The sequence below is a fragment of the Salvelinus alpinus genome, chromosome 1 (genome assembly GCF_045679555.1).
Source record: "Salvelinus alpinus chromosome 1, SLU_Salpinus.1, whole genome shotgun sequence".
In the NCBI taxonomy this organism is placed as follows: Eukaryota; Metazoa; Chordata; class Actinopteri; order Salmoniformes; family Salmonidae; genus Salvelinus; species Salvelinus alpinus.
The window spans coordinates 13,749,785-13,767,653 of NC_092086.1; the positions used below are offsets into that span (position 1 = coordinate 13,749,785).

Here is a 17,869-nt window from a genome sequence, read left to right on the forward strand (position 1 = left end):
AAAACACTTCTCAGCCGTATGTATAAAACACTTCTCAGCCGTATGTATAAAACACTTCTCAGCCGTATGTATAAAACACTTCTCAGCCGTATGTATAAAACACTTCTCAGCCGTATGTATAAAACACTTCTCAGCCGTATGTATAAAACACTTCTCAGCCGTATGTATAAAACACTTCTCAGCCGTATGTGTAAAACAGCTCTCAGCCGTATGTGTAAAACAGCTCTCAGCCGTATGTGTAAAACACTTCTCGGCCGTATGTATAAAACACTTCTCGGCCGTATGTGTAAAACAGCTCTCAGCCGTATGTATAAAACACTTCTCGGCCGTATGTATAAAACACTTCTCAGCCGTATGTATAAAACACTTCTCAGCCGTATGTATAAAACACTTCTCAGCCGTATGTATAAAACACTTCTCAGCCGTATGTGTAAAACAGCTCTCAGCCGTATGTGTAAAACACTTCTCAGCCGTATGTATAAAACACTTCTCGGCCGTATGTGTAAAACACTTCTCAGCCGTATGTATAAAACACTTCTCAGCCGTATGTGTAAAACACTTCTCGGCCGTATGTATAAAACACTTCTCGGCCGTATGTGTAAAACACTTCTCAGCCGTATGTGTAAAACAGCTCTCAGCCGTATGTTTAAAACACTTCTCGGCCGTATGTATAAAACACTTCTCAGCCGTATGTATAAAACACTTCTCAGCCGTATGTATAAAACACTTCTCAGCCGTATGTATAAAACACTTCTCAGCCGTATGTATAAAACACTTCTCAGCCGTATGTGTAAAACACTTCTCAGCCGTATAAAACAGTTCTCACCCGTATGCAAACCAGTACTAGAACCAGTTCTTACCAATGTGACGAGGCTGAGGACGGCCAGGCTGTACTCTGGGCCACAGGCCCGGCAGGCATCCAGCTGGTCCAGGCCGTAGGTGATGACGGCGTGGGCCAGCTGTGCGGACGGCTCCAAGCTCACCAGCAGGACACACACACACTCGTTTCCCGCCGTCAACACCGGCTCAGAGAACAACACCTGCTTGGCCGTCGACACGCACGCCAACACCCGGTTCAAAACCTGGGGAAAGGGCGGAAGTAGAGGGAGGAAGGAGAGAGGGAGGAGGTAAGGTTGGGAACAAATGATATGTGACATATGCCTGGTTAATTACGAGAGCCTGTGTGTGTCTTTCTCTCCATCTCGCCTTACATCAGAGACGTATGTCTGTGTGATGGATGTGTGTGTGTGTGTCCTTACATCAGAGACGTATGCCTGTGTGGTGTGTGTGTGTCTCTCCTTACATCAGAGACGTATGCCTGTGTGGTGTGTGTGTGTGTGTGTGTCTCTCTCCTTACATCAGAGACGTATGCCTGTGTGATGTGTGTGTGTGTCTCTCCTTACATCAGAGACGTATGCCTGTGTGTGTGTGTGTCTCTCCTTACATCAGAGATGTATGCCTGTGTGATGGGTGTGTGTCTGTGTGGTGTGTGTGTGTGTGTCTCTCCTTACATCAGAGACGTATGCCTGTGTGATGGGTGTGTGTCTCTCCTTACATCAGAGACGTATGCCTGTGTGGTGTGTCTCTCCTTACATCAGAGACGTATGCCTGTGTGGTGTGTCTCTCCTTACATCAGAGACGTATGCCTGTGTGTGTGTGTCTCTCCTTACATCAGAGACGTATGCCTGTGTGATGGGTGTGTCTCTCCTTACATCAGAGACGTATGCCTGTGTGGTGTGTCTCTCCTTACATCAGAGACGTATGCCTGTGTGATGGGTGTGTCTCTCCTTACATCAGAGACGTATGCCTGTGTGATGTGTCTCTCCTTACATCAGAGACGTATGCCTGTGTGATGTGTCTCTCCTTACATCAGAGACGTATGCCTGTGTGGTGTGTGTGTGTGTCTCTCCTTACATCAGAGACGTATGCCTGTGTGATGGGCGGTCCTCTAACGGGGTTGAAGCGCTGTCCGATGCAGCGCACCACGGTGCTGAACACCCTCAGCAGGGCGGCCAGTTTGGGCAGAGACACCGTGGGTGGAGGGATGTCCTCGTCGACCGCCTCGCCAGAACCCACGTGACCCAGGTCCTGGAGACAATGTGGGACAGACAGGTTTGTTCATGACATTTCAAATGTAATGTAATACAATAGGAAGTCAGCGACACCAACATTTCCCATAACTTCAGAAAGTATTCAGACCCCTGGACTTATTCTACATGTTGCTGTGTTAAACCCCTTGACTTATTCTACATGTTGCTGTGTTAAACCCCTTGACTTATTCTACATGTTGCTGTGTTAAACCCCTCGACTTATTCTACATGTTGCTGTGTTAAACCCCTCGACTTATTCTACATGTTGCTGTGTTAAACCCCTCGACTTATTCTACATGTTGCTGTGTTAAACCCCTCGACTTATTCTACATGTTGCTGTGTTAAACCCCTCGACTTATTCTACATGTTGTTGTGTTAAACCCCTCAACTTATTCTACATGTTGTTGTGTTAAACCCCTCGACTTATTCTACATGTTGCTGTGTTAAAGCCCTTGACTTATTCTACATGTTGCGGTGTTAAACCCCTTGACTTATTCTACATGTTGTGGTGTTAAACCCCTTGGCTTATTCTACATGTTGCTGTGTTAAACCCCTGGACTTATTGTACACGTTGCTGTGTTAAACCCCTGGACTTATTCTACACGTTGCTGTGTTAAACCCCTTGACTTATTCTACACGTTGCTGTGTTAAACCCCTTGACTTATTCTACATGTTGCTGTGTTAAACCCCTTGACTTATTCTACATGTTGCTGTGTTAAACCCCTTGACTTATTCTACATGTTGTGGTGTTAAACCCCTTGACTTATTCTACATGTTGCCGTGTTAAACCCCTTGACTTATTCTACATGTTGCCGTGTTAAACCCCTTGACTTATTCTACATGTTGCTGTGTTAAACCCCTTGACTTATTCTACATGTTGCTGTGTTAAACCCCTTGACTTATTCTACATGTTGCTGTGTTAAACCCCTTGACTTATTCTACATGTTGCTGTGTTAAACCCCTTGACTTATTCTACATGATGTTGTGTTAAACCTCTTGACTTATTCAACATGTTGTTGAAACCCCTACCACGAAGTCAGAGGAGAAACCCCCACCACGACGTCAGAGGAGAAACCCCCACCACGACGTCAGAGGAGAAACCCCCACCACGAAGTCAGAGGAGAAACCCCTACCACGAAGTCAGAGGAGAAACCCCTACCACGACGTCAGAGGAGAAACCCCCACCACGAAGTCAGAGGAGAAACCCCCACCACGACGTCAGAGGAGAAACCCCCACCACGAAGTCAGAGGAGAAACCCCCACCACGACGTCAGAGGAGAAACCCCCACCACGAAGTCAGAGGAGAAACCCCTACCACGAAGTCAGAGGAGAAACCCCTACCACGAAGTCAGAGGAGAAACCCCTACCACGACGTCAGAGGAGAAACCCCCACCACGAAGTCAGAGGAGAAACCCCCACCACGACGTCAGAGGAGAAACCCTCACCACGAAGTCAGAGGAGAAACCCCCACCACGACGTCAGAGGAGAAACCCCCACCACGAAGTCAGAGGAGAAACCCCCACCACGACGTCAGAGGAGAAACTCTACCACGACGTCAGAGGAGAAACCCCTACCATGACGTCAGAGGAGATGCCCCGAAGAATCCATGCCCCGAAGAATTCAGGCTGTTCTTGAGGCAAAGGAGGAACCAGGTCCTAGATGGGTGTACCTAATAAACTGGCCACAGTGTGTGTATAGTGGTGTTACTGACCTCTGCGTAGGCCTCCATGTCCTCTAGAAACTGTCCCAACAGCGTGGTGGAGAAGGTCAGGTCTGCAACCCAGAACTGCTCCAGACTCTGCAGCCAGCCTGCACACAGTTCACACACATACAATTGACTGGTGTAAAACCAGAGGTGTCCAACTCATTTTGTCCCGGTAGCTGTATTCGGTCTTCAAAGAGGTTCGGATGGCCGCACTGAATTTTTACACCCCCCCCCAGTCAATTTCCAGAAAATGACTCTGCTATTGATAGCGTTGGGAATTTGATGTTCCTTGACTGTCAAACTGTATGAATATAGGTCCATAATAATCTCTACACAGTTCCCATTTGGTTTTAGTCCATTTAAAGTATATGGAGTTTAACTCAAACCACCCGTTCGGGCCTGATTGGATCCCCCGTGACACCCCTGGTGTAAAACATACACTGATGTCAACTACAGCCTTGCAGCAATCTGTCCAACCCCACTAAATTCTGATGATATTCTATACTAAGAGGAAGATGGAAAACATGTGTGTGTACTGACCTGAGACCTGCTGAGTCAGAGACTGTTTCTGTGTGTGGTCAATGTGCCAGCCCACCAAGATATCCACCGTATCCTATCACACACAACAGGCAAGGTCAACACAACCACACATACTTCACTGTAGACACTCTGGGGGACATTAAGAAGACCTGCTAGTAGAGACAGACAGAGGGAGCGAGCCAGGCAGTAGGAGGCGAGGTAGTGAAAGAGGGAGTGAGCCAGGCAGTAGGAGACAGAGGTAGAGAAAGAGGGAGGAGAGAGAAAGAGGGAGACGAGGTAGAGAGAGAGGGAGCGAGCCAGGCTGTAGGAGACGGGGTAGTGAAAGAGGGAGCGAGCCACGCAGTAGGAGACGAGGTAGAGAGAGAGGGAGCGAGCCAGGCTGTAGGAGACGGGGTAGTGAAAGAGGGAGCGAGCCAGGCAGTAGGAGACGAGGTAGAGAGAGAGGGAGCGAGCCACGCAGTAGGAGACGAGGTAGAGAGAGACGGAGCGAGCCAGGCTGTAGGAGACAGAGGTAGAGAGAGAGAGAGCGAGCCAGGCAGTAGGAGACGGGGTAGTGAAAGAGGGAGCGAGCCAGGCAGTAGGAGAAAGAAAACACCACCAGATGCTCACATTTTCTGAAGTTGGCATAAGAGAGTGTGTGTTGTGTGGGTGTGTGTGATTGTGAGTGTGAGTGTGTGTGTGTGTGTGTGGCCACTCACTCTGAAGTTGGTGCTGAAGACGTGTGGGTAGCAGCGGGCCACCTGCAGGATGCAGCGGACGCTCTGACACAGCAGCTCCGGCGTGTCCAGGTTCTCCAGGATGGACTGCAGGCTACTCATCACCAGCTGACACAAAACATGGACGCCACAGTCAGTTACCCACCCAACCCCTCTCTCAACGTAACCGTCCCTAACAACTACCCTGGGCCTTATAACAAAAACATATCAGGGTACGAGTTCTGATCTAGGATCAGCCCCCCCTCTCTCAACGTAACCGTCCCTAACAACTACCCTGGGCCTTATAACAAAAACATATCAGGGTACGAGTTCTGATCTAGGATCAGCCCCCCCTCTCTCAACGTAACCGTCCCTAACAACTACCCTGGGCCTTATAACAAAAACATATCAGGGTACGAGTTCTGATCTAGGATCAGCCCCCCCTCTCTCAACGTAACCGTCCCTAACAACTACCCTGGGCCTTATAACAAAAACATATCAGGGTACGAGTTCTGATCTAGGATCAGCCCCCCCTCTCTCAACGTAACCGTCCCTAACAACTACCCTGGGCCTTATAACAAAAACATATCAGGGTACGAGTTCTGATCTAGGATCAGCCCCCCCTCTCTCAACGTAACCGTCCCTAACAACTACCCTGGGCCTTATAACAAAAACATATCAGGGTACGAGTTCTGATCTAGGATCAGCCCCTCCTCTCTCAACGTAACCGTCCCTAACAACTACCCTGGGCCTTATAACAAAAACATATCAGGGTACGAGTACTGATCTAGGATCAGCCCCCCCCTCTCCTCAATGTCATGTTATTCATTATGATCTAAAAGGTCAAACTGATCCCAAGTCAGCCCTCCTACTGTGAGACACTATGAACAGGGCCCTGGTTCCTCTTACCTGCATGACAGGTGAGAAGGCCTTCCTCTCTCCGGCTGCCTCCAGGGCTCGGTACGCTGCCACCAGGTAGAGCAGCCTGACCTCGTCCCGGGTGCTGGAGCTGAACTTGACAAACATCCACTTGAAGATGCGCTCTGCTTCATAGCTCAGAGCGGTGCACAGCAGACCCAGGCACACCGCTGCTTCCTGACGCAGCTCTGACAGCATCTTACTGCTACAGGGGAGAGAAGAGAGACAGGGGCGAGAAGAGAGACAGGGGCGAGAAGAGAGACAGGGGCGAGAAGAGAGACAGGGGAGAGAAGAGAGACAGGGGAGAGAAGAGAGACAGGGGAGAGAAGAGAGACAGGGGCGAGAAGAGAGACAGGGGAGAAAAGAGAGACAGGGGCGAGAAGAGAGACAGGGGCGAGAAGAGAGACAGGGGAGAAAAGAGAGACAGGGGCGAGAAGAGAGACAGGGGCGAGAAGAGAGACAGGGGCGAGAAGAGAGACAGGGGAGAAAAGAGAGACAGGGGCGAGAAGAGAGACAGGGGCGAGAAGAGAGACAGGGGCGAGAAGAGAGACAGGGGCGAGAAGAGAGACAGGGGCGAGAAGAGAGACAGGGGCGAGAAGAGAGACAGGGGCGAGAAGAGAGACAGGGGCGAGAAGAGAGACAGGGGCGAGAAGAGAGACAGGGGAGAAAAGAGAGACAGGGGAGAGAAGAGAGACAGGGGAGAGAAGAGAGACAGGAGAGAGAAGAGAGACAGGGGCGAGAAGAGAGACAGGGGCGAGAAGAGAGACAGGGGAGAAAAGAGAGACAGGGGCGAGAAGAGAGACAGGGGCGAGAAGAGAGACAGGGGCGAGAAGAGAGACAGGGGCGAGAAGAGAGACAGGGGCGAGAAGAGAGACAGGGGCGAGAAGAGAGACAGGGGCGAGAAGAGAGACAGGGGCGAGAAGAGAGACAGGGGCGAGAAGAGAGACAGGGGCGAGAAGAGAGACAGGGGCGAGAAGAGAGACAGGGGCGAGAAGAGAGACAGGGGCGAGAAGAGAGACAGGGGCGAGAAGAGAGACAGGGGCGAGAAGAGAGACAGGGGCGAGAAGAGAGACAGGGGCGAGAAGAGAGACAGGGGCGAGAAGAGAGACAGGGGCGAGAGGAGAGACAGGGGCGAGAAGAGAGACAGGGGCGAGAAGAGAGACAGGGGCGAGAAGAGAGACAGGGGCGAGAAGAGAGACAGGGGCGAGAAGAGAGACAGGGGAGAGAGGAGAGACAGGGGAGAAAAGAGAGACAGGGGAGAAAAGAGAGACAGGGGAGAAAAGAGAGACAGGGGCGAGAGGAGAGACAGGGGCGAGAAGAGAGACAGGGGAGAGAGGAGAGACAGGGGAGAGAGGAGAGACAGGGGAGAGAGGAGAGACAGGGGCGTCAGTACAAACCAACACACAACCTGATAAAGATCCTAAAACATCTACAAAAGTCTACATTGTCTGGTTTCCATTTAACACCCATCTAAACATGGTCTCTAGAAATGAAGGCTGGTTTCCATTTAACACCCATCTAAACATGGTCTCTAGAAATGAAGGCTGGTTTCCATTTAACACCCATCTAAACACGGTCTCTAGAAATGAAGGCTGGGCGATATATCAAACTCATTTGAACTCATTTAGCACGATGTTCCAGATGCCCGTATCACAAGAATCAAGTTGTTTGTTTTCTGAGCGTCTGTCTTTTTGGTCTCGTCTCCTTCTGTGCTGAGACACCAAGCCCCTCCTCCTTCTGTGCTGAGACACCAAGCCCCTCCTCCTTCTGTGCTGAGACACCAAGCCCCTCCTCCTTCTGTGCTGAGACACCAAGCCCCTCCTCCTTCTGTGCTGAGACACCAAGCCCCTCCTCCTTCTGTGCTGTGACACCAAGCCCCTCCTGTGCTGAGACACCAAGCCCCTCCTGTGCTGAGACACCAAGCCCCTCCTGTGCTGAGACACCAAGCCCCTCCTGTGCTGAGACACCAAGCCCCTCCTGTGCTGAGACACCAAGCCCCTCCTGTGCTGAGACACCAAGCCCCTCCTGTGCTGAGACACCAAGCCCCTCCTGTGCTGAGACACCAAGCCCCTCCTGTGCTGAGACACCAAGCCCCTCCTCCTTCTGTGCTGTGACACCAAGCCACTCCTCCTTCTGTGCTGAGACACCAAGCCCCTCCTCCTTCTGTGCTGAGACACCAAGCCCCTCCTCCTTCTGTGCTGTGACACCAAGCCCCTCCTCCTTCTGTGCTGTGACACCAAGCCCCTCCTCCTTCTGTGCTGAGACACCAAGCCCCCCCCTCCTTCTGTGCTGAGACACCAAGCCCCTCCGTCCATTTACCGTGCACCTTCCCACTCTCAGAGACACAAAGCCCAAGTTATATAATACCACGTACCTCTGGAAGCATCTGAGCCAGACTGTTATACTAGCTGTCTAGTCTGTTATACTAGCTGTCTGGTCTGTGTTATATAATACCACTAGCAGCATCTTAACCAGACTGTTATACTAGCTGTCTGGTCTGTTATACTAGCTGTCTGGTCTGTGTTATATAATACCACTAGCAGCATCTTAACCAGACTGTTATACCAGCCGTCTGGTCTGTTACACCAGCCGTCTGGTCTGTTACACCAGCCGTCTGGCCGTCTAGTCTGTTACACCGGCCGTCTAGTCCGTTACACCGGCCGTCTAGTCCGTTACACCGGCCGTCTAGTCCGTTACACCGGCCGTCTAGTCCGTTACACCGGCCGTCTAGTCCGTTACACCGGCCGTCTAGTCCGTTACACCGGCCGTCTAGTCCGTTACACCGGCCGTCTAGTCCGTTACACCGGCCGTCTAGTCCGTTACACCGGCCGTCTAGTCCGTTACACCGGCCGTCTAGTCCGTTACACCGGCCGTCTAGTCCGTTACACCGGCCGTCTGGTCGTCTGGTCCGTTACACCGGCCGTCTGGTCCGTTACACCGGCCGTCTGGTCCGTTACACCGGCCGTCTGGTCCGTTACACCGGCCGTCTGGTCCGTTACACCGGCCGTCTGGTCCGTTACACCGGCCGTCTGGTCCGTTACACCGGCCGTCTGGTCCGTTACACCAGCCGTCTGGTCCGTTACACCAGCCGTCTGGTCCGTTACACCAGCCGTCTGGTCCGTTACACCAGCCGTCTGGTCCGTTACACCAGCCGTCTGGTCCGTTACACCAGCCGTCTGGTCCGTTACACCAGCCGTCTGGTCCGTTACACCAGCCGTCTGGTCCGTTACACCAGCCGTCTGGTCCGTTACACCAGCCGTCTGGTCCGTTACACCAGCCGTCTGGTCCGTTACACCAGCCGTCTGGTCCGTTACACCAGCCGTCTGGTCCGTTACACCAGCCGTCTGGTCCGTTACACCAGCCGTCTGGTCCGTTACACCAGCCGTCTGGTCCGTTACACCAGCCGTCTGGTCCGTTACACCAGCCGCCTGGTCCGTTACACCAGCCGCCTGGTCCGTTACACCAGCCGCCTGGTCCGTTACACCAGCCGCCTGGTCCGTTACACCAGCCGCCTGGTCCGTTACACCAGCCGCCTGGTCCGTTACACCAGCCGCCTGGTCCGTTACACCAGCCGCCTGGTCCGTTACACCAGCCGCCTGGTCCGTTACACCAGCCGCCTGGTCCGTTACACCAGCCGCCTGGTCCGTTACACCAGCCGCCTGGTCCGTTACACCAGCCGCCTGGTCCGTTACACCAGCCGCCTGGTCCGTTACACCAGCCGCCTGGTCCGTTACACCAGCCGCCTGGTCCGTTACACCAGCCGCCTGGTCCGTTACACCAGCCGCCTGGTCCGTTACACCAGCCGTCTGGTCCGTTACACCAGCCGTCTGGTCCGTTACACCAGCCGTCTGGTCCGTTACACCAGCCGTCTGGTCCGTTATACCAGCCGTCTGGTCCGTTATACTAGCCGTCTGGTCCGTTATACTAGCCGTCTGGTCCGTTATACTAGCCGTCTAGTCCGTTATACTAGCCGTCTGGTCCGTTATACTAGCCGTCTGGTCTGTTATACTAGCCGTCTGGTCTGTTATACTAGCCGTCTGGTCTGTTATACTAGCCGTCTGGTCTGTTATACTAGCCGTCTGGTCTGTTATACTAGCTGTCTGGTCTGTTATACCAGCTGTCTAGTCTGTTATACTAGCTGTCTAGTCTGTTATACTAGCTGTCTAGTCTGTGTTATATAACACCACTAGCAGCATCTTAGCCAGACTGTTATACTAGCTGTCTAGGCTGTGTTACATAAATGTGCAATGAGCATAAAACACAATTACATAAGGAATTGGCAACTGGTTCTCATTCTGAGAGATAAACATCTTATCCAGGTTGGCCACTTGACTTCAACATGAAAAGGAAGTGACCAGGCTGTTACACAGCTGGAGACAGACAGGAGGGTGTATCCAGAACAGCTGGAGACAGACAGGAGGGTGTATTCAGAACAGCTGGAGACAGACAGGAGGGTGTATTCAGAACAGCTGGAGACAGACAGGAGGGTGTATCCAGAACAGCTGGAGACAGACAGGAGGGTGTATCCAGAACAGCTGGAGACAGACAGGAGGGTGTATTCAGAACAGTTGGAGACAGACAGGAGGGTGTATCCAGAACAGTTGGAGACAGACAGGAGGGTGTATCCAGAACAGTTGGAGACAGACAGGAGGGTGTATCCAGAACAGTTGGAGACAGACAGGAGGGTGTATCCAGAACAGTTGGAGACAGACAGGAGGGTGTATCCAGAACAGTTGGAGACAGACAGGAGGGTGTATCCAGAACAGTTGGAGACAGACAGGAGGGTGTATCCAGAACAGTTGGAGACAGACAGGAGGGTGTATCCAGAACAGTTGGAGACAGACAGGAGGGTGTATCCAGAACAGTTGGAGACAGACAGGAGGGTGTATCCAGAACAGTTGGAGACAGACAGGAGGGTGTATCCAGAACAGTTGGAGACAGACAGGAGGGTGTATCCAGAACAGCTGGAGACAGACAGGAGGGTGTATCCAGAACAGTTGGAGACAGACAGGAGGGTGTATCCAGAACAGTTGGAGACAGACAGGAGGGTGTATCCAGAACAGCTGGAGACAGACAGGAGGGTGTATCCAGAACAGCTGGAGACAGACAGGAGGGTGTATCCAGAACAGCTGGAGACAGACAGGAGGGTGTATCCAGAACAGTTGGAGACAGACAGGAGGGTGTATCCAGAACAGTTGGAGACAGACAGGAGGGTGTATCCAGAACAGTTGGAGACAGACAGGAGGGTGTATCCAGAACAGTTGGAGACAGACAGGAGGGTGTATCCAGAACAGTTGGAGACAGACAGGAGGGTGTATCCAGAACAGTTGGAGACAGACAGGAGGGTGTATCCAGAACAGTTGGAGACAGACAGGAGGGTGTATCCAGAACAGTTGGAGACAGACAGGAGGGTGTATCCAGAACAGTTGGAGACAGACAGGAGGGTGTATCCAGAACAGTTGGAGACAGACAGGAGGGTGTATCCAGAACAGTTGGAGACAGACAGGAGGGTGTATCCAGAACAGTTGGAGACAGACGGGTGTATCCAGAGCAGCTGGAGACAGACAAGAGGGTGTATCCAGAGCAGCTGGAGACAGACAGGAGGGTGTATCCAGAGCAGCTGGAGACAGACAGGAGGGTGTATCCAGAACAGCTGGAGACAGACAGGAGGGTGTATCCAGAACAGTTGGAGACAGACAGGAGGGTGTATCCAGAACAGTTGGAGACAGACAGGAGGGTGTATCCAGAACAGTTGGAGACAGACAGGAGGGTGTATCCAGAACAGCTGGAGACAGACAGGAGGGTGTATCCAGAACAGTTGGAGACAGACAGGAGGGTGTATCCAGAACAGTTGGAGACAGACAGGAGGGTGTATCCAGAACAGTTGGAGACAGACAGGAGGGTGTATCCAGAACAGCTGGAGACAGACAGGAGGGTGTATTCTGTTCTAGCTTGTTAACAAGCTAATAGATCCAGGTTGGCTAGACATATTAACATATGCTGGCTACTCACTAGCATGTGGGCTTATGCTGCAGAGATCGTTGATGAGATCGGTGGTAATTGTCTATAATGTCTGCTACCAGAAGCTGGTCATTATTAGTGAATGTGCATTATGCTTCTGATTAGAATTGTTTACTAAAAATTGCATTTTTCATAGACATCACTGATCTGGCTTTCAAGTCCTATTGCAGAAAAGCAGGTTAAAATATTCTTTATAAAATCATGAAATGATTAGTGGGTCTTGTGGTTGTGGAAGGCTTGTATTTAACCTAGGTATAATTACACAAGCCCTGAATTCATTAGATTATTCCTGACTGTTTGAAATGCTGTGTATGGATCTTTAAATCACACAACGACATTTATTTATTCATTTATTTAACTAGGCAAGTCAGATAAGAACAAATTCTTAATTACAATGACAGCCTACCCCGGTCGAACCCTAACCCGGACGATACTGGGCCAATTGTGCACCGCTGTACGGGACTCTCAATCACAGCCGGTTGTGATACAGCCTGGAATCGAACCAGGGTGTCTGTAGTGACGCCTCTAGCACTGAGATGCAGGGCCTTAGATCGCTGCGCCACTCGGGAGCCCCAATAATAAAGTTACAGATATGGTGATTCGTCCGTACGTTGGAAACAGACATGTATATGATCATTAGGCCCTGATCAGCAAACAGACATGTATATGATCATAAGGCCCTGATCAGCAAACAGACATGTATATGATCATTAGGCCCTGATCAGCAAACAGACATGTATATGATCATAAGGCCCTGATCAGCAAACAGACATGTATATGATCATTAGGCCCTGATCAGCAAACAGACATGTATATGATCATTAGGCCCTGATCAGCAAAGACATGTATATGATCATTAGGCCCTGATCAGCAAACAGACATGTATATGATCATTAGGCCCTGATCAGCAAACAGACATGTATATGATCATTAGGCCCTGATCAGCAAACAGACATGTATATGATCATTAGGCCCTGATCAGCAGACAGACATGTATATGATCATTAGGCCCTGATCAGCAAACAGACATGTATATGATCATTAGGCCCTGATCAGCAAACAGACATGTATATGATCATAAGGCCCTGATCAGCAAACAGACATGTATATGATCATAAGGCCCTGATCAGCAGAACAATAACCGTCTCATTTCTCTGGCTGAGGAGGGATCAGTTTGGCCTGTTAGATGATAAATTAGATGCAGGTCCTGAAATACATAACACCCCCCTCCCCTTTCCAGTTTTAAAATATGATAACTGATGATCAAATGGGGCCCATGCCAGTTGGTAATTTAACCATGTTTACTACATGATAGCTGGCCATTACACTAACTTACCAATCGAAAAACGATTTTTGATCTACAGCACAAACACATTTCTAACCTGCTGACATGTGCTAATTGATCTACAGCACAAACACATTTCTAACCTGCTGACATGTGCTAATTGATCTACAGCACAAACACATTTCTAACCTGCGGACATGTGCTAATTGATCTACAGCACAAACACATTTCTAACCTGCTGACATGGGCTAATTGATCTACAGCACAAACACATTTCTAACCTGCTGACATGTGCTAATTGATCTACAGCACAAACACATTTCTAACCTGCTGACATGGGCTAATTGATCTACAGCACAAACACATTTCTAACCTGCTGACATGTGCGAATTGATCTACAGCACAAACACATTTCTAACCTGCTGACATGTGCTAATTGATCTACAGCACAAACACATTTCTAACCTGCTGACATGTGCTAATTGATCTACAGCACAAACACATTTCTAACCTGCTGACATGGGCTAATTGATCTACAGCACAAACACATTTCTAACCTGCTGACATGTGCTAATTGATCTACAGCACAAACACATTTCTAACCTGCTGACATGTGCTAATTGATCTACAGCACAAACACATTTCTAACCTGCTGACATGTGCTAATTGATCTACAGCACAAACACATTTCTAACCTGCGGACATGTGCTCATTGATCTACAGCACAAACACATTTCTAAACTGCGGACATGTGCTAATTGATCTACAGCACGACCACATTTCTAAACTGCATCTTGTGTATCTATTATTCTAACTCTCAACAGTAAGTTGAGAACCTGACTGAGTTCCTAAAAAACAATTGTTGTTGCCCATCCCTGCTATAGACTATGGAGAGAGACATCAATGCCAGAGACCTGAAGGCCAGAGACCTGAAGGCCAGAGACCTGAAGGCCAGAGACCTGAAGGCCAGAGACCTGAAGGCCAGAGACCTGAAGACCAGAGACCTGAAGACCAGAGACATGAAGACCAGAGACATGAAGACCAGAGACATGAAGACCAGAGACATGAAGACCAGAGACATGAAGACCAGAGACATGAAGACCAGAGACATTAAGACCAGAGACATTAAGACCAGAGACATTAAGACCAGAGACATTAAGACCAGAGATATGAAACTGTACTATACAGGGAACAGGGTGCAATTTCAGATGGAGACTCTTTGGCTCTGATTGGGAACTTCCTCTTACCTTTCATTCAAAATATCATTCAGGGTACTGAGGATCGTATCCAACTGTTTCACCAGGGCCTGGTGGGAGAGAGGGAGGGCGAGAAGGCGAGAAGGAGGGGGCAAGAAGGGCGAGAGATAGAAGGGGGAGGGCGAGAGCAGAACACAATCAGTGTCAAACAGGGAGAGAACACAGTTCTACAGAGGAGCTGCACCACCACTACCCTGTTAACACAACCCCTCCAGTCTAACCACTACCCTGTTAACACGACCCCTCCAGTCTAACCACTACCCTGTTAATACGACCCCTCCAGTCTAACCACTACCCTGTTAATACGACCCCTCCAGTCTAACCACTACCCTGTTAATACGACCCCTCCAGTCTAACCACTACCCTGTTAATACGACCCCTCCAGTCTAACCACTACCCTGTTAATACGACCCCTCCAGTCTAACCACTACCCTGTTAATACGACCCCTCCAGTCTAACCACTACCCTGTTAATACGACCCCTCCAGTCTAACCACTACCCTGTTAATACGACCCCTCCAGTCTAACCACTACCCTGTTAATACAACCCCTCCAGTCTAAAATTCATTTTATAGTGCACCACTTAGGGCCTATAGTAGTGAGCCACTTAGGGCCTATAGCCACTTAGGGCCTATAGCCACTTAGGGCCTATAGCCACTTAGGGCCTATAGCCACTTAGGGCCTATAGCCACTTAGGGCCTATAGCCACTTAGGGCCTATAGCCACTTAGGGCCTATAGTAGTGCGCCACGTAGGGCCTATAGTAGTGCGCCACGTAGGGCCTATAGTAGTGCGCCACGTAGGGCCTATAGTAGTGCACCACGTAGGGCCTATAGTAGTGCACCACGTAGGGCCTATAGTAGTGCACCACGTAGGTCCTATAGTAGTGCACCACGTAGGTCCTATAGTAGTGCACCACGTAGGGCCTATAGTAGTGCACCACGTAGGGCCTATAGTAGTGCACCACGTAGGGCCTATAGTAGTGCACCACGTAGGGCCTATAGTAGTGCACCACGTAGGGCCTATAGTAGTGCACCACGTAGGGCCTATAGTAGTGCGTTAAGACCTTTCTGGGTTACTGGGGTCAATCGATTTATTGATTGACTGATCAACAGACAGATCAACCTCACCACTTTGTTGTCAGAGTGAGTGATGAACTACCCAAATAGATAGATAGTTGAAGTCGGAAGTTTACATACTGAGTTTATGTATTTGGCTACGGTGTATTTCACAATTCCTGACATTTAATCCTAGTAAAAATTCCCTGTCTTAGGTAAGTTAGGATCACCACTTTATGTTAAGAATGTGAAATGTCAGAATAACAGTAGAGAGAATGATTTATTTCAGCTTTTATTTCATTCATCACATTCCCAGTGGGTCAGAAGTTTACATACACTCAATTAGTATTTGGTAGCATTGTATTTAAATTGTTTAACTTGGGTCAAACGTTTCGGGTAGCCTTCCACAAGCTTCCCACAATAAGTTGGGTGAATTCTGGCCCATTCCTCCTGACAGAGCTGGTGTAACTGAGTCAGGTTTGTAGGCCTCCTTGCTCGCACACTCTTTTTCAGTTCTGCCCACAAATTTTTTATAGGATTGAGATCAGGGCTTTATGATGGCCACTCCAATACCTTGACTTTGTTGTCATGAATCCATTTTGCCACAACTTTGGAAGTATGCTTGGGGTCATTGTCCATTTGGAAGACCCATTTGCGACCAAGCTTTAACTTCCTGACTGATGTCTTGAGATGTTGCTTCAATATATCCACATCATTTTCCTGCCTCATGATGCCATCTGTTTTGTGAAGTGCATCAGTCCCTCCTGCAGCAAAGCAACCCCACAACATGATGCTGCCACCCCCGTGCTTCACGGTTAGGATGGTGTTATCCGGTCTGCAAGCCTCCTCCTTTTTCCTCCAAACATAACGATGGTCATTATGGCCAAACAGTTCTATTTCTGTTTCATCAGACCAGAGGACATTTCTCTAAAAAATAAGATCGTTGTCCCCATGTGCAGTTTCAAACCGTAGTCTGGCTTTTTTATGGCGGTTTTGGAGCAGTGGCTTCTTCCTTGCTGAGAGGCCTTTCAGGTTATGTCGATATAGGACTCGTTTTACTTTGGATATAGATACTTTTGTACCTGTTTCCTCCAGCATCTTCACAAGGTCCTTTGCTGTTGTTCTGGGATTGATTTGCACTTTTCACACCAAAGTAAGTTCATCTCTAGGAGACAGAACGCGTCTCCTTCCTGAGCGGTATGACGGCTGCGTGGTCCCATGGTGTTTATACTTGCGTACTATTGTTTGTACAGATGAATGTGGTACCTTCAGGCGTTTGGAAATTCCTCCCAAGGATGAACCAGACTTGTAGAGGTCTCCAATTTTTTTTCTGAGGTCTTGGCTGATTTCTTTTGAGTTTCCCAAGATGTCAAGCAAAGAGGCACTGAGTTAGAAGGTAGGCCTTGAAATACATCCACAGGTACACCTCCAATTGACTCAAATGATGTCAATTGGCCTATCAGAAGCTTATAAAGCCATAACATAATTTTCTGGAATTTTCCAAGCTGTTTAAAGGCACAGTCAACTGTTTAAAGGCACAGTCAAGTATATGTAAACTTCTGACCCACTGGAATTATGATACAGTGAAATAATCTGTACGTTAAGAATTGTTGGAAAAATGACTTGCACAAAGAAGATGTCCTAACCGACTTGCCAAAACTATAGTTTGTTAAGACATTTGTGGAGTGGTTGAAAAAAAGAGTTTTAATAACAAACTAAGTGTATGTAAACTTCCGACTTCAACTGTAGATATGATTGATGACCTCACCACTTTGTTGTCAGAGTGAGTGATGAACTCCCGGAGCTGTCTGACGGTGGCCAGCCGGCGGTCCCTGTCCTCCTCACGGGACACACGGCGCAGGAGGTTGGACAGGCGAGACTCATCAGAGTGAGACATCCCTCTGTCTGTAAGGGTGGGGGGGGGGGGGGGGGGACAGAGAGAGGGATGGTAAGAACAAGAGGGAGAGTGGGAGGGATGTAAAGAGAGATGGAGGAAGAGATTGAAAGAGGGGAGAGTGGGCGGGATGTAAAGAGAGATGGAGAAAGAGATTGAAAGAGGGGAGAGTGGGCGGGATGTAAAGAGAGATGGAGAAAGAGATTGAAAGAGGGAGAGTGGGCGGGATGTAAAGAGAGATGGAGAAAGAGATTGAAAGAGGGAGAGTGGGCGGGATGTAAAGAGAGATGGAGAAAGAGATTGAAAGAGGGAGAGTGGGCGGGATGTAAAGAGAGGTGGAGGAAGAGATTGAAAGAGGGAGAGTGGGCGGGATGTAAAGAGAGATGGAGGAAGAGAGAGAGTGGGCAGG

The 17,869-nt window shown here is 49.5% G+C and overlaps 1 protein-coding gene across 4 annotated transcripts in view; it reads right to left on the bottom strand.

The window, feature by feature from the left end:
- Positions 1-17,869, bottom strand: part of smg1 (SMG1 nonsense mediated mRNA decay associated PI3K related kinase) — a 104,697-nt gene that overhangs the window by 72,271 nt on the left and 14,557 nt on the right. For 3 of the 4 annotated variants that reach the window (XM_071391662.1, XM_071391653.1, XM_071391677.1), the window contains exons 4-11: positions 17,335-17,471; positions 14,502-14,560; positions 5,940-6,153; positions 5,034-5,159; positions 4,336-4,408; positions 3,802-3,899; positions 1,915-2,088; positions 861-1,082 (exon numbers count right to left, since the gene is read on the bottom strand). In XM_071391662.1, the coding sequence (XP_071247763.1) occupies positions 861-1,082; positions 1,915-2,088; positions 3,802-3,899; positions 4,336-4,408; positions 5,034-5,159; positions 5,940-6,153; positions 14,502-14,560; positions 17,335-17,471 (1,103 nt within the window). Of the gene's footprint in view, positions 1-860; positions 1,083-1,914; positions 2,089-3,801; positions 3,900-4,335; positions 4,409-5,033; positions 5,160-5,939; positions 6,154-14,501; positions 14,561-15,638; positions 15,676-17,334; positions 17,472-17,869 lie in introns of those variants that run through there. The other variant, XM_071391670.1, reaches the window with a different exon arrangement.